At 42.0% G+C, this 24,000-nt stretch overlaps 1 protein-coding gene across 1 annotated transcript in view; it reads left to right on the top strand.

Annotated features, from left to right (window-relative positions):
* The window catches only part of stk3 (serine/threonine kinase 3), a 161,717-nt gene that overhangs the window by 123,738 nt on the left and 13,979 nt on the right, over positions 1-24,000 (top strand). The window contains 1 exon segment of the mRNA NM_001097196.1: positions 5,849-9,335. Coding sequence (NP_001090665.1) covers positions 5,849-6,007 — 159 coding nt within the window. The 3' untranslated portion in view covers positions 6,008-9,335.

Here is a 24,000-nt window from a genome sequence, read left to right on the forward strand (position 1 = left end):
ATTGCAGCAAACCTGCCCTTTGGTAGCATTCGCATGAACAACATCTTCAACTTGAATAAAGTTGAAGCCAGTGATGTAGAAAATCTGTATTATATGTGTCACACTGAGCCTGAATGCTAGAAATAATGTTCTCCCAGGGTACCTTTTAATGTGACCGCCTGTCTGAATCAATATACTCTCTTGTTCTTTGTTTTGCACAGCGCACTCTATAAGCTTCAACATTAAATAAAGGCTGGCAGTGCAAATATAAGTAATTAATTAGCACAGGAGACATGATATATACTCAGCTTAGGTACACAGGCTTTGCAATAAAGCTGGCACAGGAATTTTTCAGTAGATTTAGTTGTCTTTGTAAAGCGCAGTATTCCACAGAGCAGTAAATATGTTAAGCTTTAAATATAATATTGGCAGCACATGTATCCAGCACAGAGCAGAGGGCTTTGAACTGGCAAACTTAAATGTTCCCTTTATAGACCTTATTTTTTTCATTCTGCAGTTGGGCCTCTATTCCTTAAGCTGCCTACACCTTGGTCATATTGCCACCCCTTTTTTTTTTTTTTGGTAAAAATTGCTTATTAATAGACAAGACCCCATAACTGTGAAGCTGGCCCCCCTAGGGGTCCTGGAGCACAGACACTCTGTACTTGTAGCCTGAAGGCTAGTTAGGGTGATATTTGGGGTGAAAATGATATGCTGTCATATTTTTGGAACTGTGTATATCTTTAACTGCATTATGTGGTATGGAGGTGCCTGAAAAAAATGTTGGACCTACAAGGTGGGCATAGAGTAACTGACTTAGGCTAATGTCACACCTGGCAAATTCTCCACTAGTGTATTTGTATCCGCGGAGAAATGCTCCAAACCAGCCATTCAGCCTCCCTTATGCTTATCTGCTGGTGGGGCAGTCTTTTATGGGAAAATGCTAATTTTTTTGTCGTCATGCAAAAAACTGCCTGCAGTAACAGGCGGTGTCCATAAAAGTCTGCAGGAGGTGTTGGCACGAACGCTGGATCTGTGCATTAATCACCAATCAACACGTGGCTAATTTGGGCAAAGATCTGATGATTCAGTGAGTCTGTGCACCCCTAAGACCAGCAAGTTCAACTGATAGATTATCAATGGGGTTGCCACCCGGCCAGTATTTCAGCAGTCTAGCTGGTAAAACACCTGCCAAGGCCCGGCCAATATTACAAATTTACCAGCAATGTAGTAATACCCTGAAGTTCAGACCCTGGCCTGCCCCTTTAAGCCTCCAATCCACACAGAACCCATCCCAGACTTACCCTTCCTCTTTCTTTTTCTTCTTCCCCTGATCCTCCTTGTGACGTACATGATGTCATAAGTTCTGCCCCTTTCGACATAACCCCACTCCTCCTACATCACGTACCGCCTCTTTTGTCTCCATCCCCTGCTGGCCAGTAAATTTACTCTTAAAAGTTGAGATTCCTAATTATCAAGGACATAATGTGAGTCTTTCATCAAATGCAGAGCAAGCTCTTACTCAGCAAAGTAAAGGGGCATTGTTTTCTGGGTTCATGATTCTCTATCCCTTCTTACACAGGTAACGGTATTTATATCATGTGAAGGCAACACTGAGCCCTGCTTTGTGTGAACTGATGTTCAAACAGGTTCAACAATTATCCTGCAAATGTATTTTTACTGCAGAATTTATTGTCAAATAGTTTTGAGCCTTTCTATAAAATGTAATATTGTGTTTAAAAAGCTGCCTTCACTCTGTTTGAGTTTTATTTGATCAACCGTTATGCTATGAAGACTTTCTTCAAGCCTGTAGGGTGTCAAAGATTCTATTTTGTTCTCTATTTTCTTTTAAGTTTTGCTAGTTAGACATAGCACAGCTATTCCCAAAAGATTCCTTGAAGATCAAACATCGTTCTAGCCCTCAAAGCAGATTATATATATATATGTGTGTGTGGCTTCTAGACTGCAGCTTCAGTGGGTCAAGCTTATTGACTCTCCTCAGTTTCTGCATATTTAGTGGCTCAAGCATTTCTTAAATTCTATTATAGTTATTGAGAAAAAATGTGCTCTTTGTTTTATTCTCATATAGAACTACCTTATTCCTAGACTTTATGATGGATACATTCTTCCAAGTATTGCTTTCTTTGCATACAATAGAAAGAACGGAAGGAGTCTAAAGATGGTCATTCACAACCAAATCCACTGTTTGGGCCAGGTTGCCAAATGAGTAGATGTAGGCCCTATTAGGCCAACTACATGTTGGGCCAAATCAGGATTATCCAATCCTTTGCCTTAGGGGATTGGATCATCCATTTGGGCCTAGAGAGACTCATTAGATGAGGAATGAATCAATGATGATGATGATGGACTCCTCATCTGGCAGGATCTTCCAACCCACCAGATTTGATATCTGACTGATATTTGGGCAAATATGCCTTGGGTAAGCCCATCAGTGGGGCACATACATGGGGAAGTTAAGCTTCTGACTTGTTCTGATGAGGATGAATCGGCAGCTTAAATCTGCCTATGTATGGCCATTTTACCATGTCTTCCATGAAATGAACCAACTATTCTTTGATGCTATCGCACATTGTTGAATCTGTCCAAAAGTTTACTTGCCAGGTATCCAACCCTCCCTGGTCACATACATACATACATACATACATGATCAGATATTCAGACAGTATGGTTAAAATTTGCCAAACTGTGACCAAATTTGGGCATGTTTGCCAAGGTTTAGTGCCATTAGGATTTGAACATTATTTGCCTGTTATCGTATATTAAAGGAGAACGAAACCCTAACAAACATGTCTATGAAGATTTTCATTCATCCAGGTCATGGTATATCTAGTATAAATAAATTTAAAGAAACTGGACTTGTTAAGTAATCATTGAAGACGTTTCACTACTCATCCGAGCAGCTTCCTAACAAACATGGTTAGAACTGACCGTACTGCACCAGCGTGAGGTTTTTAGAATCTCTTAACAATAATGATCCAGGACTTTGCGCACATTGGGTTCCCAACTTCAATTTAGTCAGTGACACTGCACGTGCTCAGTGTGCTCTGGGGAAGATTAGGTTTGTCTGTCATATAAGCTGATGCTTCAGGGCTGATTAATAAATTATGATGCAAATTACACAGGTTTCTGAGCTGCCAAGTAATGAAAATCTGAATTAATTACCAATCTGCCTAGTATTGTGACATTTATACATTTATACATTGGCCCTAAGCTCAGTAAGTGACAGCAGCACAGAGTATGTGCAGTAAAATGAGATGGGGGGCTACTGGGGCATCTTTGGGGGCACAGATCTTCCCTGCTAAAGGGCTGTGGTTGCCTTGGGCTGGTACAGAAGCACAAAACATAATGTAAAACATTTCTGCCTTACTACTTTGTTAAGCTTTATTTCTTTTACTGTCATCTACTATATTCAACATTTTTGTTTAACCGAGAATGTATTGACATTTTTATCTATATCTATCTATCTATATACTGGAACAAGGACAGCACTCCTAGGATTTAAAGAATTGTGAGCAAAATATAAATGCAAAAATAGAAAGGTTTATTACTCGAGAGTTCTATTTTTGCATTTATATTTTGCTCACAATTCTTTAAATCCTAGGAGTGCTGTCCTTGTTCCAGTGCATTTTTTTGTACTAATTTTTTCAATAAAAACAGTTTTTCTTTTGTATCAAGTCCCTGTGTTTGCGGCACTCTTTCTATTATATATATATATATATATATATCACGTTTGTATAATTTTCTAATAAATCCTCATTTGTCTTGCTGTTAAAGAAGTAATTCTAAAATTGCTGCAGTGCAATGACTGTACTATAAGTCCAATCTTATCTGAAGTGCCGTTTGAAGCTGTTTAGCTGAGAGACTGTAAATGAAAACTCCATTATTTGGCACACAATATATGTGACAGTTCATTTATGGAACAGTGTCAGCTGTGGATGAAGTGCCGCTGTGGGTGCTGTCAAAATGTGTCTCAGAAAGGAAGGTCTCATTTAGTGGAAAGCAAGCAAGAAGATCTCATAGAACTTTGTGGCTTGTTTTTAATACAGAGACTAGTTAAATGTTCAGAAGACAGTATGCTCACATTTAATATTGTCACAGATTTTCTGTGTGCCCAGATGTTTAAAGGAGAAGGAAAGGCTAAGTCACTTGGGGGTGCTAAAATGTTAGGCACCCCCAAGTGACTTTAATCGCTTACCTTGTACCCCGGGCTGGTGCCCCTGTTAGGAGAAAACAGCACCAGCCCGGGGTACCTGCAGCGAGCGCTACCTCCTTCCTGCTTCGTTTCGCTGCGACTAACACAATAGGCGCATGCGCAGTAGAGTGAAAAGCCGACTTCTCTGTTAAAGTTCCACTATTCACTCTACTGCGCATGCGCGCACTGAAGCCAGAAGGAGGAAGCGCTGCAGGTACCCCAAGCTGGTGCTGTTCTCTCCGAACAGGGGCACCAGCCCGGGGTAGAAGGTAAGCGATTCAAGTCAATTGGGGGTGCCTAACATTTTGGCATCCCCAAGTGACTTTGCCTTTCCTTCTCCTTTAAGCAAGTGCGTAAGTATTTGCACTGTCATTACACCCATTTAATCCAGAAATAGTGACCAACTTAAAAAAGAACTAAAGCCTAGTAGACTAGAAATGTTGTGCATTATGTTTTGTGCTTCTGTACCAGCCCAAGGCATCCACAGCTCATTAGCAGGGAAGGTCTGTGCCCCCAAAGATGCCCCAGTAGCCCCCCATCTTCTTTTCTGCTGATTCCCTGCACACGCTCTGTGCTGCTGTCACTTACTGAGCTTAGGGACTGATGCACCATAAACCGTGTATATATATATATATATTATATATGAGTATAAATGTCATGATATAAGGCTGATTAATAATTAATACAGTTAATTATTATATGGCAGCTCAGAATTTAATAATCAGCCCTGTAACTGTAGCATCAGTTTATGTGACAGGCTAATCTAATTTTCTGCTTGATAATTTGCAACATCCCCTAAGCTTAGCTTCTCAACAGCTGCTCAGAGCCCACTGAGCATGTGAGTGTCACAGACACTTTCCAAGATGGGGAGCTCCTGTGACAAGTTTGAAGTCCTGGATCATTGCTGCTATTGAGATGCTGACACAGTAAGTTCAGTATATAAAATATGGCATTTTTAGTCATATTTATTTTTAGGGTTTAGTCCTTTAGCACTAACTTGCACAATTATAGGCAGAGGCAAATATTCCCTGGAATCCTCAAACTGACTAATATTTAGAATTTGGGGTTACCGTGTGGCAGTGCATTGCTTGCATATTCACTCCAGTCAGGGAGCATCTGTTCTACATACTATTCAGCCTTCAAGCCACTTGTTTCTGTACCACTGATCCATTTTCAAACTGTGGCTGAATCTGTTGGTGTTTTTTTTTTGCTTGAAATCAATGGACCTTTAAGCAATATTGCATTTCTCTTGAGAACATCCTTAAAAAACACAGAACATGGGATGTCAGAGTGAAATCTCTTGTCAGTGCTTTTGGCTTTAATATTAAACAAAATCTAAAACATCTGGGGAAGGAATAGATTTATGTCCATCTTTGTGGGATGAACATGAGGTTTGTTCTATGCAAAATGGCCGCATTAGAGCAAATGGCTAGTGGCGTGTCCTGTTGTGATTGCTAAATACTGGAAAATGGTGTCACTGTGAAATAGGCAGCTCTGACATTTTTTAGCATGAATGAGGATTCTTCTTTGTTCATTTAGTGCGCCTTTTATCCCATGCTTTTTGACCGTGTCATAAAAAAAAGAACAGTTTTAAGCAAAAAAAATAAAACCCATTCGTAGTTTTTGTTATAGCCGTTTCTTTTTCTTTTATTCCAGTTAAAAAATTTAAGCTTTGAGGAGCTGCAGATGAGACTGAAAGCTCTGGACCCCATGATGGAGCGAGAGATCGAAGAACTGAGACAGAGGTACAATGCAAAGAGGCAACCCATCCTAGACGCAATGGATGCCAAGAAGAGGCGGCAGCAGAACTTCTAATGGGCGCGTACAGACTCCAGCCCTTATTTCCATTTGGACACATGCAATTTCTTGGACTCCTGAAGGAAAATGATGTTCCCATCACGCAGTTATGTTATTTTTTGCATATCCCAATGACACAGTAGTTGAGAAAGCGACTTTATATTGCTCTGTTCATTCTTTCCCAGTCCCGGTTCAACATAAGCAGTGTTTGACTTGGTTGTATTTTAGTTTGTCCTTGGTTAAGCTGCACTGGGCTATGGATTGGAGTAAGTGTCCTCAAGCGGGACTTGTTTTTATCATTTGCCTCTTTTGTTTTCCCCTCTGTTCTTTGCCGAACACTTTCTCTGGGCCAGTAAACAGTGTTGTCCCTCTGCTACCAAAGCTGAGATTCAGCACTGTATCCACTTAGCTTCAGGTATCTGGAAAGTCCCAGATTCAATGCATTTGGGGAAGATTTAAACAAACCTCATGGTCTATTAACATGCACAGCAAGCATCTGAAGCCAGCTTCAATATACCTGTAGATATCTTTCAGGGACACGTGTAAAGCACCTTTGGTAAATTGAAGTTTGCCTTAAAATGACACATATCTATTTATTCATTTGTGTTTCATGACATTGTGATACGCATTAATGACCAAAACACATTGTGTGCTTGCACTTCTATGGACATAATTAAGGTTTCTTCTCAGATATGTCCGCGATTGGTGTATGTGTTTTTTACAGTTCCTAATCTGTGAGGAAGGTTTGATCACTTCACTATTCTGTTACACAGCATTCAAGCACCTTGGTGGCGTGACAGTTTTTAAGATGATGCTGAAGCATGCAAGGTCCAACGGGTAGGGCGGCTATTGGCAACATAATAGGGAGCTATCCAGTAGCTACTTAAACAGGGAATGGCAAAGAGAGTTGCCTGCTAGGCTGAGCCTATGGGGGAGGCTACCCAGCATGCCCCATGCAGCATATTCAATCTCTTAGCATCCCTACCAGTTGAAGATTATTAGCTGGAAAACCTAACCCCATTGTTTTATGTAGACTATTCTTTCTACGTGGGCATAGAGTGAAACATCTGGCTTTTAAGTGAACCATTTATACATTTTAATATTTATGACATTGTATCTAAAATTTTAACTAAAATCATTGGCCAAGTTTTGCTCAGTGGGCTAAAGGCACCATTCTGTACCTTTCGTTAGGAATCAAGGACCTTTTTTTGAGTGGGTCTATTGGTTCTTGAGCACACAGTGTCAGTATGGATGTTGCACATTGGTTGGGCGCATGACTTGGTGGGAGAAATATTAGTTACAGTAATAAAGGGATATTGCCATCACATAACTGCCCACCTTTTACTCTGATACCATCTGATAATAATTGCACAAGCTTTTGCAATATTCTGACTCTTTACCTTGCATTAAAACAGTGACTGTCAAACTTTTTCAGTTAAGGCTGATGCCACACGTGGCGTTTTTACGTTGCGTATTTTCTCAGCCTAAAAACGCCGCACAAGCCACACAGCCCCTGACTATGGCGTTTTTCAGCCTAGTACTGGTGACGTAGCAAATCCCGTTTCCCATGGTGCTAATAGTGCGAAATAGTAAAAAACGCCGCGTATTTCCGCAAGGTCTGGCATCTTCCTTTGTGTATACATAGGAATAGGTTGCTGTGCAAATAGTGGCGTATGTCGGCAAACGCTTGAAAAATCCGTGGTAAGGCCATTCTCCACTATTCTTTCTCCAGGCTGAGCCTCCTAGCAGCTTGCTCCAAGCCCCTCTGTTTGGGGACTGCATTAGAGGTTCACTTTGCTTTTATATTCATCTGAGTTTTCTAATCTCCCTTAATCTCAGTTAGCGTTATGGCACCCTGGGTGTATCCTGCAATAGTGTATTACATCTGGTAGAGGATGGTGATGGATCCATACTATGTATGTTCCCGTAAGCTATCAACCTTAAATCAGCCAGTGGCTCTTCAAGAAAACAGCGTAGTTAATGAACCATTTAGTAAATCCTTCCCTCCCCCAACTACACGTTCACACAATATTTCAAATTCTTTTAATGCAAAAGTGAACCCTTTTTGGTTCTGATGACAGTATCCCTTTCTTTGCTTGTTTTTCCATAAAGCTTAGTGCTGGGGCGATCATTTACTTGCGATGTCTTGAAATTAGATCACTCTGGGGACATTTGCCTTAATGAAGGTTTTATTTTCTCATTAGCCTATACAATAAGCTATTTTTTATTATTTTATTTGAGCTAAATGAAAGTATTTTTAATCTGCTTTTACCCATTATCTCTAATGGTTTTATTTTTTGTGGGGGTGGCTGTGTGGGAGCAGGGTAGTATTTAGGTGCTGTCCTAAGCATCAGACCTCAGCCCCCTCCCTTCCTTCAGCTCCAGTTGTGCTGTGTGTGTGCAGATTGCTGGAGATAAAGGTACCCCCCCACAACCGTGCCACCAGGTTTAGCCACAAGTACATGGGACCAGTTATGCAGAATGTTCGGGACCTGGGGTTTCATTATATCTTAGTTGGGATCAAATACAAGGTACTGTTTTATTATTACAGAGAAAATAGAATCCATTTTTAAAAATTAGAATGATTTGTTTGTAATGGAGTCCATGGGAGATGGCCTGTCCATAATTACGAACTTTCTGGATAACGGGTTTCTGGATAATGGATCCCATACCTGTACCTAGTGGAGGACTATGGCAATTTGTTTTCCCTACCATAACGGCATCTGCCAAGGGCTGTGCACCTGAAGTTGCCATAAGCATGGGGCCTCAGGCCTGTATGGTAAATACCACCCTCTATGGGACTATTCTATATTGGTATTAGACAAAAGCTATCTCTGGGAAGTACCTGTGTCTCCCCCTTTCATTCAAGGCTCTGACAGTTGGTGCCACTTACCTGGCTTATATGTTGTGGGTAGTCCTAAGAGATGTGGTATCTATGCCTTAAGGCTTCTGAAAAAATAATTCAAATAATTTCTGTTAAATGACCCTATAGCACAGGGGTCCCCAACTTTGTCTCTGTGCTTCCAAAACTTGCTTCTAAGCCAAGAATTCAAAAATAAGCACCTACTTTGAGGCCCCTGGGAGCAACATCCAAGGAGGTGACATTTGCCCCCGAGCCACTGGTTGGGGTCACTGCTATTGGAGATGGCCTTTGCATATTTCCAAGCTTTCTGGGTTTGAGGATAAGAGATCCCACATCTGTACAGAATATACAAGAGCACCCATTGGTCCATTTGTTTTCTCCAGACTGAGAGTAGAGTTGTCTGTGCCTGACTGGGCAACAAGAACTAACAGGTTTGTACGTCCCTGACTTTTAAGGGCAGCGCATTTTAAGCACCCAGGGCAATCATGTATTTTATAGAGAAAATTCTTGCATGTGAATTTAGTGACTACAGCTGGAATATTCAGAATGTGATATCTATTTAACATCTTTAGGATTTTATTTAGGGGATCAATAGGTTTAACCTACCAAAGATTCTGCTGATAAAACTGCTCCTCTTATCTGAGATCCATTTCCCTCCCTGTGTATGAGAAGCACGCACAGTGAGTGTTCAGGTTATGCAGCTCATGTTATTGCCATAGGAAGTACATAGCTTGAATGCACCATTGAAATCACTTGGCCGCAGGGCAAACTCTTCCTTTGGAGCAGGAGATTTAGGTTTGTGGCCATAAGGAAATGATGAGGAAGGTATAACACCCTGATAAGTGAGGCATCCACCAAAGACACCAGTCGTCTCTTCCTATATTGCCTTACCGAATTAAAGAGTTAACAGTGGTGCCTTTAATACAATCAGTGCCCAGGTGTTTTCTGGGTAATTCCTTCCTTGCTGTTCTACTGTCTCTCTGACTTTTGTACGTGTGTTGCTAAGTAATTGGGTGCCCATGTTACTACAGCACTATCTGAGCAGCCGACAAGCACATACAAACGCTTTTACCAATCAGGGAACTTTCTGGTGGAACATTTTTGGCCTGAATAGAGGCGTATAATGTCCTGAAATGTGTGTATGTGTTTGTGTACACAGCAAGGAGCATCTGTAGGAAGTTCCACCTGCCTCTCTGCCCACGCATGCTGCCCCACTAGTCCCATGTTGGCCCACCCCGCAATCAAAGTGGAACTTTCCAATTGGGCAGAAGGCGGGCCTAGAGCTGTGGAAATCCTACTTTATGCACTGTACAGAACCAATGCACACATACCATTGTCTTCAAGGTATCTTCCCTATGTTGCCTGGGCTTTGGCGGTGGCAAACTCCTCTCTACTGCCATTTTATCACTTTCCGGGACCAATTGCTTTAGAATTACAGTATGTGAATTTAGGTCATTAACCTTCCGCTCTTGTAGGGAAGGCCTGGGTGCTGGAGCACCTCCGTGCATTTGTTTTTATGTCTCCGTTATACACGGATTCTTCCTTCTGTTGTTGGGATGTTCGGCTGTCGCGCTGCCTCGGCTCAGACCTGTGAATACGCTGTATGTTCGTAGCATACTTTCCTTTCATCACAGAAAACCTGCAATGCTTTTGTCTGAATTCTATGGGTTTTTTTTTTACATTTTGTTTCTGTTAGACGTTTGTATTTGGTAAGCTCTAGATATGTGTTAATGTTTTATTCTCTGAGTGGTGTGCACGTCTGTAATCATTCCATGCAATCTATCCTTTAGCCCCGCTCCCTGCTTCCAGGCAGGATTCCAGAACGTTACAAACCTTTTCCATTTGGAGACCTCTCTGGGGCATAAACGGGTTCAAATAACCACTTCGACAGGTCTTTTCCTTTTAATTTTGCTTTCTATAAAAAAGTCCTTTTAATATATAACATTCAGAACATATTGAGCAAGAATAAAAAATTGTCATTTTCACATTGTTTGTGGGCCTTTCTTTTGTATAACACAATGTATATTAATGACTAATAGTATTGGAATGGTATGGGTATCTGATGTATTGGACTCCACTGATGTAGGTACACATTTCCTCCACTGCCGTAACCCAAAGCTAATAGTATGTTTTCTATACTAGTGATGTGGGGCTGAAATCCTTCTGATAACATGGGATAGGGAGGCATCACTAAGCAATGTATGAATTAAAAACACTGACACCATTCACTGTGTGGAGAGAGGCCACAGCTGATCTTTAATGATATATTGCATCTATAAAGTACTGCATTTAATTCATTGGATATATAACTTGAACTTACACAACAATATTGCATGTGAGAACCACAGTCAAGCTCTGTTTATTTGCAGAGCCCACCATTTCATTAAGTTCTACCATAAATCAGCCAGAACACTTATTGTTTACATCCGCAATATCATTCCAAAGGCCTTTTCTGATTAGTAAAGACTTTTTGGCTGTGGCATTTTTTTAATTTTTTTTTATTTAAATAACTGTAGGGTAGGAGATTTGCTCCGAATTGATCCCAAGCTGCACTGACAATGAGAGCAGGTACTCTCCTTTATTTATAAACTCTGCTTACCGGAGATGCGGGAACGGCTGGACAATCTGCACTAGCTCTTATTGGGGTAAAAAAATGTTTTCTAGTCTATGAAGGGGGGGTTTAAAAACCCTTAATTTAACTCTCTGTGTCCTGCCACCATCCCATGCCCACAAAGGGGCAATTTGCCCCCCAGTGGGACATACTCTCACCAAACCTGAGCCAAGCCCCCCCGCATTGCAGTGATTGATATACTAGTGCCTGACCTGCCCACCTCTGGATGCATAAAGTGGCCAGCTTTTCTGCTATCACAAGTGGGGTAGGACAGGAAAGCTTGGAGGGGCTTGGGTCTGGGATTTAAGTACAGAGGCCCAAAGAGCCCCCCACCAGCCCAATAAATAGCGACTGTCTATGGCATCTTACAGCAGCCCCTCACCCACACATCAGGCCCTTCATCCACCCTCTGTAAGGGCAATGTCTCCGCACAAACCTGCCCCACTAAAGCTCCAGCAGGATTCGGGTGAACTGCACATAGCTAATATACAGGTATAAGTCATGTGACATAAGTCACATATCATTAAGCACAATGTATAATTGTTAATGTCATTAAGGAGGCTATAATTTTGTTTAACATTTGCAGTGTAATTGTAAATACAATGGAGTAAAGGAATACACAAGATTTAGGGTAAAAACCTGGACCCCAGCGCAACTCTGACGTGTTTTTTTTAATTTGTACTGAGAGAGCTAAGCGAGCCCGGGGGCAGACGCATCAGTTCCGGCAGGGCGCTCAGTGATGGAGGCGAATAAATCTGCTGCTTTTTCATGAGGAAAATTGCCTCATAGTGAGGAGAAAGGCTTGGAAATCTGAAAAAAGTTCAAATGACTGGTATGTATGTATGGATGGATTGATTGGTTCCTTCGACAAGGCCAAGGAAAGTACTAGGTTGCCTCTAAATATTAAAGGGGAATGCCACCCAAACACAACTTAAACTTTTTTTAAAGTAAAAATAATAACATAAAACATAGTTTGCATTGACTGACTGCTTTGAAACAGATTTAACTGCCCTCAGTCTGCCTTCAGCCTGCATCCTCGCAATCCCACAATTCCCTGCACATGTGATGGCAATAAGGAAAGGAACATCACAGTGCAAGGCATTGTGGGTTATATAGTTCCTGCATGCTGTCTGTAAGCTGTGGAGAAGTTGTTACAATTTGTAACATTAGTGTTTTAGTCCCTCCTCCCCTGCCAGGATTTCAAATGATAGAGAAAGAACTGTTTTGCATTTTACAGTGATGGGTATATTAGGGGTTTCTGTGTTGTGTAGGGGTCTTTAGCAAATTTTGGTTTGGAAGCCAAAGTTCCCCTTTAATATAAAGTATGAGAAGGCAGTTTAATCAACTGATCTCCAGAAACAGATATTCCAGTTTGTTGTTGGACATTGGGCCCATGTGGATTGTATATTAATGTGGGGGGAAAGTCCAGTATCCCATAGAACCTGAAACCTGAAGGTAAAGCCAGTAACAGTTTGCTGCTGATTGGTTGCTGGGGGTTACTGGACCATGGCAAGTTTTGTTCTTCGTTATCGCTATTAATGTCAGGGCTGTTTTACTGTGCTGCTTTATACAAAGATATAAATCCCAAGATTATTAATAACATACAAACTTGCCAGTATGCCATTAATAGTGTGTTTCAGGGTAGATAGAGGTGTGGGGAATGTATGCTTCCTAGGTTAGGCTTACCCGATCACTGGAAACCCAGCTTGAAGGGCTGCGCTAATTGCAGTATAATTAAAACGCAATCGTTTTTTAGGAAGTGTCCCTGAATTTTCAAGTGATCTGTTCACCCTCTCCTGGGTGGTAGTTAATAGTGACAAAATGGGAAAGTGGCTGGGTCACTATGTGCAGGTAATTATCAACCACAAATCTGCAGTCACTGTGCAGCCAATCACTGGTGTAAGTCAAACAGCAGAACTGCCTGTTCCAGCCAATGGTTGGTGGTGGGATTACCTGATATGAACATGTTACTAGTTCTGCAGGGAATCTGAGGGCTCTCCTGCGTGTCCTGAGCCCTGCAATAAACTTGGGAACACCCCACAGCAAAACATTAGGTGGTTCTGCCTTTTTTATGTTGTGAATCTGACAGGTTAGAGAGAAACCGAACAGGCCATAGCAGCCTCCCCTACCCTCAGCTTCATGTGCCTTCACCCAGCCCCCTGACCCCCCAACATCCCACGTCTTACCCAAGGTGAGCCCACCCAACCTGTATAAGGCACATACAATAAAGTATATTTACACCTAATTAATAAACCATATCCACTGACTCCAGTTACCAGTAATGTAAATATAGAAAGTGCTGAAAAGGAAAATGAGTTTTTCTGCCACAAGTGCTGAAAGGCAGTGATGTTCCGTCTCTACCTGACCCTTTGGCTTCTGGTCCAATTCAGCCCCAGTCCCAGTGCCTGTATGTAGGAGAGACTCGGCTGCACAATGAGCAGACAGAAGTTCCAGCTTTACAGGAGAGATTGGAAATGTCTTATATTTTGTCCTTGAATACTTGGAATGTTTTCTGCCTAAAATGAATGTGTTCTGTGACAGAGTAGGTTAGACGCACCCGACAGTACATCTCCGCATTGGCTGAAGTACAGCCTCTATTGTACAGGCACACTGGCATTCTGTTTCCCAGACAGGATCATTTAGATACATACATTACATACATAATTGCTTTGGAATTTACAGCATCATTTAAGTAAATGTAGTGATAAAAAGTAAATATCCACTACAAGTTGTGATTCATGCCGGTACTTGCATTTTATCTTGCAGTCATTTTAGTTGTCAAACGCCCACGTATTGGCCCAGGAGCTATAAATGTATTAAAGTCATTCAATCAGAGGAGGACTCTTTGAGTAATAGCTCACCTTGAGTATGCAGTGCAGGTTTGGGCTCCAGTCCTTAAGAAGGATATTAATGAGCTGGTAAAGGGGATGGAAGGGTTAAACTATGAGGTTAGACTGTCAGGGTTGGGGTTGTTTTCTCTGGAAAAGAGGCGCTTGCGAGGGGACATGATTACTCTGTACAAGTACATTAGAGGGGATTATAGGCAGATAGGGGGTGTTTTGTTTTCCCATAAAATAATTACCCAGATACCTCACTGGGATAGTGAAACTGTAAATGCAGCGAAAGGAAAGCGAAAATAGGACATTCCCTGTGGCAGCATAGTAAATATGCAGAATCAAACAAGACTCTTGCACACATTTTCATTTCAGGCTGTAAGTTTGTGCTATAAAGGGAACGTGGGCTGCTTCCATCCGGGGGTGTCTGTGTGCATCTGTCTGCTCAGATTAAACCCTCAGAGGCAGAGATGTGCGGCCAGTGTCCATCCGAGTGCAAATGTATAAAAATAGCATCGTCTGTACCCAGAGAGGGCACTGCCAAGTTGGGGCGGCAAAATCAGCCATGGAAGTGAGTGTCCTAATCCAATTAGTAATGATAAACAAGTCATCAGCAGCACTTTTATACAAGTGAGAGTATTCCCCACTGTCTGGCTGAGGCATTTATATTACGTGCTAATGAAATAAAGCCTGGGCAGCTGATTATTTATGTTTGGGCTTATTGGATCAGTGCTACATCTGCGCCCCGGGGTCCCAGGCTGTAGGTCCTGCTCCCAACCGCAAGCCATCAATGTATCTTTGGATCATGACACAAACATTGTTCTTTGTTTTTCTATTAAAGAGAAACTCTGGGTTCGGATCCAAAATCTGTTAAAGAGCCCCACACAACTCAGAAACCCCTAATATACCTCTCACTGCAATCTATTCCTGCAATCCTGGCAGGGGAGAAGGGACTAAAACACTGATGTTACAAATTGTAACAACTTCTCCACAGCTTACAGACAGCATGCAGTAACTACATTACCCACAATGCATTGCCCTGTGATCTTCCTTTCCTTATTGACAGCATGTGTGCAGGGAATTGTGGGATTGGGGGGAGGCAGGCTGAGGGCGGGCGACTACTGTTACATTTTATTTGAGTCACAAACTAGTCAGCCAGATCAGCAGGGGAACAGGGGGCGGGGCTTAGGTAACTGTTCCAAACCATATTGTTGCATTAAAAAGCTGCCTATTTTTCAATTGATATATTTTGCAAAGTTGCTTGAAATTATGTTTACTTTTCAAAAAGCACAAGTTGTGTTTGGGTGGAGTTTCCCTTTTCATAAAGACTTTTTTTTATAGATATTTACATATTTTATGATGGATATGAAACATAGGGATGTACATAGTCTCTCCTGTCTCCCCAAAGCTACAAAGAGCTGCTGCGACAACACGGAGATCCTGTTATTATCTAATGGGCGACGCAGTACAGGTAAGGCTGCATTAACACTTGTGTGTCGGTTTCACACAGAGAATGGAACCTGGAAAAGGAAGTTTCCGCTCATCTGTTCAAACACTTGAGGGTCACAGCACTAAATATAGAAACATTGTACATTAGGGGGGAAAACCTCTCTGCAAATTGATGTAGAGAAGGCCAAACAAACACCCAACAAGCTGCCTTTCAGCCTCCCCCGGGGAAACATACTGTCAGTCAGGCTCCTTTTGGTAAGGCTCTGCGCTCTGGTACTGATCCATGGGCTCAAACGGGTAAATAAAGGCAAAGAGGTGCAGCAGCATCAAGAAATGAGAGAGGCACAGTTTGCATTAAGATATTGAGCATTCCATGGCCCAGATTCACTACATGTATATTTTGCAGGTACAGGTTTTCCAGAATGCTCGGGATCGAGGGTATTCCGGTTAAGGGGTCTTTCCATAATTTGGATCTTCATTCCTTAAGTCTACTAAAAAAAATCAATAAAACATTAATAAAACCCATCAGGATTGTTCTGCCCCCAATAAGGATTATTTATATATTAGTTGGGATCAAGTACAAGGTACCGTTTTATTATTACAGAGAAAAGGGAATCATTTAACCATTAAATAAACCCAATAGGGCTGTTCTGCCCCCAATAAGGGGTAATTATATCTTAGTTGGGATCAAGTACAGGTACTGTTTTATTATTACAGATAAAAGGGAATCATTTAACCATTAAATAAACCCAATAGGGCTGTTCTGCCCCCAATAAGGGGTAATTATATCTTAGTTGGGATCAAGTACAGGTACTGTTTTATTATTACAGAGAAAAGGGAATCATTTAACCATGAAATAAACCCAATAGGGCTGTTCTGCCCCCAATAAGGGGTAATTATATCTTAGTTGGGATCAAGTACAGGTACTGTTTTATTATTACAGAGAAAAGGGAATCATTTAACCATTAAATAAACCCAATAGGGCTGTTCTGCCCCCAATAAGGGTAATTATATCTTAGTTGGGATCAAGTACAGGTACTGTTTTATTATTACAGAGAAAAGGGAATCATTTAACCATTAAATAAACCCAATGGGGCTGTTCTGCCCCCAATAAGGGGTAATTATATCTTAGTTGGGATCAAGTACAGGTACTGTTTTATTATTACAGAGAAAAAGGAATTCATTTTTTAAAATTAGAATTATTTTCCCATAATGGAGTCTAGGGCAGATGGCCTTTCTGTAATTTGGAGCTTTCTGGATAACAGGTTTCTGGATAATGGATCCCATCCCTGTATTTTGATTTCTCCATATGGTCAGTGGATTTTTGCATTTCTGCAACACAAACAAAGCTTCTGCCTCAGTAAAGAGAGAAAAACTTGATTTAAAAGACCTTTGGCCATTTGCAATAATTAGATTGCGCTGAAAATCAATCTAATTTGTAGCCTCCGGCGCATAGTGAGTCACACTTCCAAGGGTATTTCAAGCGCCGATGCAGCGCGGCAGATTAGATTTGTTGTTCAGCGACACTTTGCCATGTGAAATTGTTCTGTCTTCAAAGGGAATATTCATATCCTCCCCGTACTTGGACTAAGCTATATGTGTATTCTGTCTTTCAGCTGAGGCAGAACAGTTTATTAGTGAAGCTGGCTTTGTACTATAGATTATTTCATGCCCCCCCCCCCCCCCCCCCTTACAAACACATGGCAGTGGGGGTCATTTATATAATTCATGCAGCGGATATTTGTTTTGCAAACAGTTGCTTTGTGCACATTTTCCCCTAAACGCTTACATTTTGCACTGCTGTGCCGTCTTTCCTTTTTATCTTGTCTAAGCTTTATAAATGTAAACACGGGCAGGTAAATATGTTCTCTGTGTGAATAATTCTCTGCTGCATGAATTTTATAAATGACCCCCAGTGTTCAAGTCTGCCCCCCCCTATCACTTGCAGCAGTTGGAAGATGCCAGTCACTGGGGCCATTGGGTTTGATATCCCCCTGATATGTAATTCTTTATTACTGAGAGTAAATAAATATATTTATCTTATTGGATGTGCATTTATTTAACCAAATCCTTACAGAATCATCTGTAACTGACATCTCACTCATCAGCTCTCAGATGGGCAAATAAACACCTGAAGCCACAAAGGCTCATTTACAAATACAACTGCAAGGGCAGTCACACTAACATGGACCCAAGTTGTTTTGGGCTTTGATACCATAAAAAAAAAAGTAACACCCTCCCCTTTATGAACATTGTAGCCACAACCTTTACTCTCCATAGGGTTGCAATGGCGCTGGCATTGTTGAAAAACTGGAGAGTTGCATTTTGGGTAATAAAAAATGGTTATTGCTTCTAAAATGGTACTTTCCACACTGCACTTGCAGTCATATATGACCACCTACACCTACGGTCTCAAGTAAACGTTAAAGGGGCTGTTCACTTATAAATGAACTTTTTATATGCTGTAGAGAGTGCTATTCTGAAACATTTTGAAATTTGTTTTAATTTTTTTTATTATTTGTGGTTTTATTATTTCGCTTTATATTTATCAGCTCTGCAGTTTTTGGAATTTTAGCAGCTATATGGTTGCTAGGGTCCATATTACCCTATCGACCAGGCAGTGGTTTGAATTAGAAACTGGAATATGAATATGTGGGGGTCTGAATATAAAGATAAGTATTAAAAAGTAACAATAACAATGAAATTGCAGCCTCACAGTGTAATAGTTTTTGGCTGCTGGGGTCAGTGACTCCCATTTGAAAGAGATACAAAATGGAGATCAATTGAAAGGTTTGTAAGAACTGGCCGTTCTTTAACATGCTAAAAGTTCACCCCCTTAAGCCATGGTTGTACCCTCTCATGAACCTGGTTCTCTGACCTGCTGTTTATGCCCACACCTCCAAAGCAGGGCCGGGTCTGTGGGCAGGTAGAATATGTACATTCCCCTAGGTTTGTCCCTTCTCTGTCCGACACACTGAAACTCCCTGAAACTTCAGGCAGCTGTTGGGTGGCACGTATGGGTATAGGGAAGATTATTAGTGGGGGCTTGGCACTGCTCCAATGCACTGAACAGCGCTGCAACGGTGGGTTTGCTCCTCTATCACAGCTTGCACCAAGGCACTTCTGCAGTCACTAGTGACCCCCGTTGTGTTCATGAGAAAAGCTCTAAGGAGCAATACAAAGAATATGCTTCCATACAAATGACAGCGGCAGTTCCCACTTGAGAAGATCACAGGGCTGTACTTGTATTACACGCAGGGCAGTGCCAAACGACTTCTGGTGTATAATCAGTGTTCCACAGTTCAACAAAGCTTAGATAAACAGTGCCGGGGACAGAGGAACTCCCTTGTCTAAGCGAAGCCATAAGTAGCCGAGAGAGTGAACTCGCAGAAGCAATACATGCAATCAAACGTGTCCCTAGATGCCTCCTGGCCTCTGCCTTCAACAACTGGGTCTGGCTATAGTGTGCACAGAGCCGCGGCCTGGTTTCTGTCAGGAGCAGGATAGAAGCCAAAACAACATGGTTCCTTTTAACTTAAAGCCGTTACGTGTGCAAATTTATTTCTGTACATTTTGTGACCGACACGAGGCTGATGGAGGCCAAGGAAATCATCTATGGAAGACATAGTTGGTAAAACAATCCACATTTGTGAACCTTGCGAACATCTGTATACAAGATGGCTTGTCTGTGACAGGTCTGCACATATGGCGCTTACATGCAGAAGGCTTTACAATTACCAGAGTACCGGGCACTGGTGGTTTGGACCTTTGATCACCTGTCATGCTGCTACCAATGAAAATGACTGCCATTGGCTGCTTTGTTGTTATTTCTTTAGTGTATAAGCAAGGATAAGCGTAGTTGTACATCACAAAGATTTCCACTATGTACACTGAGTTCAGAAATGAAAAGCTGCTAAATGTAGAAAATACTTTGCATTATCTCATTGTGAGCCCAGTACTTGTTCTGCCCAATTTTCATGTTACACCCTGAGCCTGAAGGATTCAGTCCCCATCTCCATCGCCATTTTTATTTAATGAACCTAAATATTATGCTTGGAAGCACAGGCAAAATATAGGGGGGACGAGGAGCTTAATATTCAGAGCTCATTCCACTTTATATTGAATAGGAGACTTTTGTTTCCCAAATGGGAATAAAGGTATGTACCATTGGGTGACTTGAACGTTTCACTCCTGAGTTTCCATGGCGCAGTGTAGAGGTGGGTTGTTGCAGGGAATATCTACATAACCAAGAACAGGTATTGTTATAATTAATGATGAACTAAAGTTTTCACCAGGTTTCACTCCCATGGCTGCTAAAATAAAAAGTTGCACAGAAACTGCCCATTGACTTCAATGCCTTTTGCAAATTTTTGCCACTTCTCATATTTTTTGGCAAATCGACATGGGACATATTCGCTCATTATTAGCTATAATTATTAAAGGCCCCTATCACTTACTCATATACTGGTCAACTTTATCAGGAGCCAGTGACCTGCCTGTTTGTAGAGTGTGGGAGGAAACTGGGGTACCTGGAGGAATCCATTCATTCTGGGGAAGAAAATACAAACTCCTTGCAGACAGGGCACTGGCTGGAATTGAACCTGGGGTCACAGTGCTGAACGGTAGAACTAACCTGTGCTGCCCAATATCATTGTGGTAGCGAATTCATAACTGACGAAGAGCCTATGGGCTCCAACACTAAACTCAAGTCCAAGCAGAGTCTTTCTGCTTTCTGTATTTACTGCAGTTACCCAACACTCAATAACATTCTCCTTATTATGAAGATTTCCCCATGGGCCCCACAATGCCCAGTGGAGCCCAATGAGCTGAAGTGGAGCTTACAGTACCTTTGGTTACACAGTTTGTGTTGCATTACCAGATTTATTTGAGGGAAGGAAAAATATAAGAAAAAAATGACTTAACGACTTAATGCAATTTATCAAGCTTACTTATGGATGTATAATGGCCATTGAAATCATTCAGGGTTGTTCTGTAAGAGACAGTATTGGGCAGTCGCCTGTCCCAGAAAGAGTTGAATAATTAATGTGGCTGCCGGCTTACTCTCACTAACCATAAAGGGGAAAACTGCATTCAATAAAAACAACCTCCTTGTAGAAAGACGGTTAATGAGGTTGAAAGTGGATCGGCCATTCTTAGAATCTGTTAGCTGGAGCATTAGGAAGCCATAAATCCTGCTGACATTAGTAGCAGTTTTGGGCCAGACGGGCCCAGGATCCTTGGATCAATATCCTTTGTGTGGTTAAATGAGTTCTTTTTAGCCTGGATGGATCTGTAGCGCCCACTTTACCTTGCTTTGTTATCAAAAAGGTGGTTAAAAATAATCTTTTTTCATTTTCGAAAACCAATAATATACCGGGAAAATGAGACACAAGCAAAAAACATTCACTTACATCAATTGGCACTGAATTCAGTGGGATTCATCCTAATGGAATGGTTGGTTCCTATCCTACAGTGCAATGTGCTGAGTGCCGCTCAGTAGAATATTGAATTAGGCCCCCAGCAAATAAGCCAACTGGCCAGGCCCTCAAAACATTTGGTGGTGGAGACTCTCATTAAACTCTTCCAATCCTCTCCATCTCCAAACAGAAAGCATTAAACCATGTTTTGGAGAAGAGACCAACTAATCTGAAGTGAGCACCACATTGCTGGATACCCAGGAGCGCTCCATGCTAAATTACCCATTACACAGTAATTACTTTTTCATGAGTTATAGATTAGTGCAATGCATCATAGAAGCAGCTTTAACAAATTGCTTTTTTTTCTTCATTTTTCCCATCAAAACATAGTTATAGAAATGGTTACGTTGTTATGTGCCCAGACCTGAAGCATTGGTGTTGGGGAAGGTTTTGCCTCCAGAGGCTCCTGAAGAAGAATCTTAGCTCTTCTATGGGATCTATCACACAGCCTACTGAGTTCATCTTCTCTTTGGAGATTGTATTCATGTGTTCCAAGATGAAGAAAATTGGAATGTGGGGCAAGAATATTCTTTGTCCCCAGTTAAGGAAAATACTTGAGTAATACCCACACTGGTAGGTGTTCAATTCTCAGTAGTCCTTGTAGTATGAAGAATACTATCACTACCATACTACCAATAAGGGAGGGAAGACCACTAGTGCTTATTCAGAAAGCTATTTTTCCCATGGTCTGAATGCACGCTGAACCTTGCGCCATATAAAAAATCCAGTGGGGGAGGGCCGGCTCTGTTCCTACTGGTTACTAGAGGGAAGGTGGAAAGGACAGACCGCTGTTGCAACCTACATATGACATTGCTTGCTAACTTGCCCATCTAAATGACACGTAAAGGGTTAGTTTACCTTTGAATTAAATTTTTATTAAATTTAATTGTCTAGTATTATGTATACATTGATATTCTAAGAAAATTTGCAGTTGGTCTTCGTTTTTTTATTTTTTTATTTTTTTATTTTTTTTCAGTTATTTGGCTCTCCATCTCGTTATTTCAGCAGCTATCTGGTTGCTAGGGTCTTATTTACTCTAGCAACCAGCCAGTGGTATGAACTAGAGATGGGAATATGAATAGGAGAGGGCCTTCATAAAAAGTAACAATGACAATAAAACTGGAGCCTCACAGAGCAGTAGTTTTTGGCTGCCGGGGTCAGTGACCCCCATTTGAAAGCAAATAATTCAAAAACTGTAAAAAAATAAAACCAAATGCAAAGTTAATAGCAACTGGGGATTCTATAAAATACTAAAATTAACATAAAAGTGAACAAGCCTTTAAAATTAGGGGAGATGCCTATGTGCCCCCCCCCCCCCCCATGAATACAGTGTTGGCAGATACAGGCAGCGCTAGGTTCTTTGGGGCAACGCAGGTCTCTGTGCTCCTGTTCCTCGCACTTAGCACCCCGTCCTTCTTGCTGGTAAATGACCGCTAATATGGGTCAAAATGGTTATATTGTGTATTGGCTGCAGAGTATTTATAAAGTGCATCACATTATGTCAATCGGACCCGGTTATTTTAAACATAACAAAGACCGTGGGCCCCATTGCCCCAAACGCCACCAGTTACTTATTCCCCCGTTATTCCAGTGCTTGTCAGACCCCCTCCCTCCCAGTGGTTGTTTAAGTGCCCCCTTAGTTCATGACAAGGTTACAGATATAGGAAGATGTGTGTTTATCAGTTATTAAACCATACGTAACATTAATATACATTTATACGTAGCCAACTCATTCTGCGCTGCTGCATTTCCCAGAATATCTAGGGCAGCAAACAAGCTCTCAGCCAAGTTACAGCCTAAATCTCCAATCTGCATTTCAGTTGCCTCTAGTAGAGCAAACAGCCATCTTCCCAGATCCCCCCTAACTGACTGCTACTAGGGACCCCCTAGGGGAACCTGCCCCCCAGTCCGGGCTGTGCCGCCCAATCTTCCCCTCACATTACTGTTTTATTGCTGATGTTGGGGGCGGAAATCTCCCGCTCAGGTGCAACACTGACTCACACACAGTTGTTTTGTTGTCGTATTTCTGGTGCTTATTTCTTCTTTAACAAATACTGATGTTTATTTTCCAATTATCTGTGTATTGTGCCCAGTAATTCACTCAGATTGCTGAACATGAACAATTGAATATACAGATATAATTTTGTTTTTAAGATTTAAGACCCTCTCCTGTAATATACTCTCAGCTGCAGTGGGGTGACAACCAGGTGACAGGGGGCCCGGACCTTGGGGTCTGCTTCCTCCATAGCAGTGAAGAAATCCAAGGTTTGCCACCTGGATGATATTTCACCAGCCTAGCCACCTCCTGTCCCCTCTGCCTCCTATTCCCTTTCTAACCTGCCCCACTCAGTATCTCCCTTTATAAGCAGCCCTCCACAGACATGCCCACCCCCTATTTACATCACAGCTCCGCCCCTGATATCATGGACCCACCCCTGCTCTGGCTGGTACACAGGAGATTCGTCAGGGAGCAGGTAGTGGGCAGGCATAAGGCTCCGGTGGGGGAGCAGGTAGTGGGCAGGCATAAGTCTCCCGTGGGGGGGGGAGCAGGTAGTTGGCAGGCATAAGGCTCCCGTGGGGGGGGGGAGCAGGTAGTGGGCAGGCATAAGGCTCCCGTGGGGGGGGGGGGGAAGCAGATAGTGGGCAGGCATAAGGCTTCGGTGGGGGGGAGCAGGTAGTGGGCAGGCATAAGTCTCCCGTGGGGGGGGGGGAGCAGGTAGTGGGCAGGCATAAGGCTCCCGTGGGGGGGGGGGAGCAGGTAGTGGGCAGGCATAAGG

This window comes from Xenopus tropicalis, chromosome 6 (genome assembly GCF_000004195.4).
Source record: "Xenopus tropicalis strain Nigerian chromosome 6, UCB_Xtro_10.0, whole genome shotgun sequence".
Lineage (NCBI taxonomy): Eukaryota > Metazoa > Chordata > Amphibia > Anura > Pipidae > Xenopus > Xenopus tropicalis.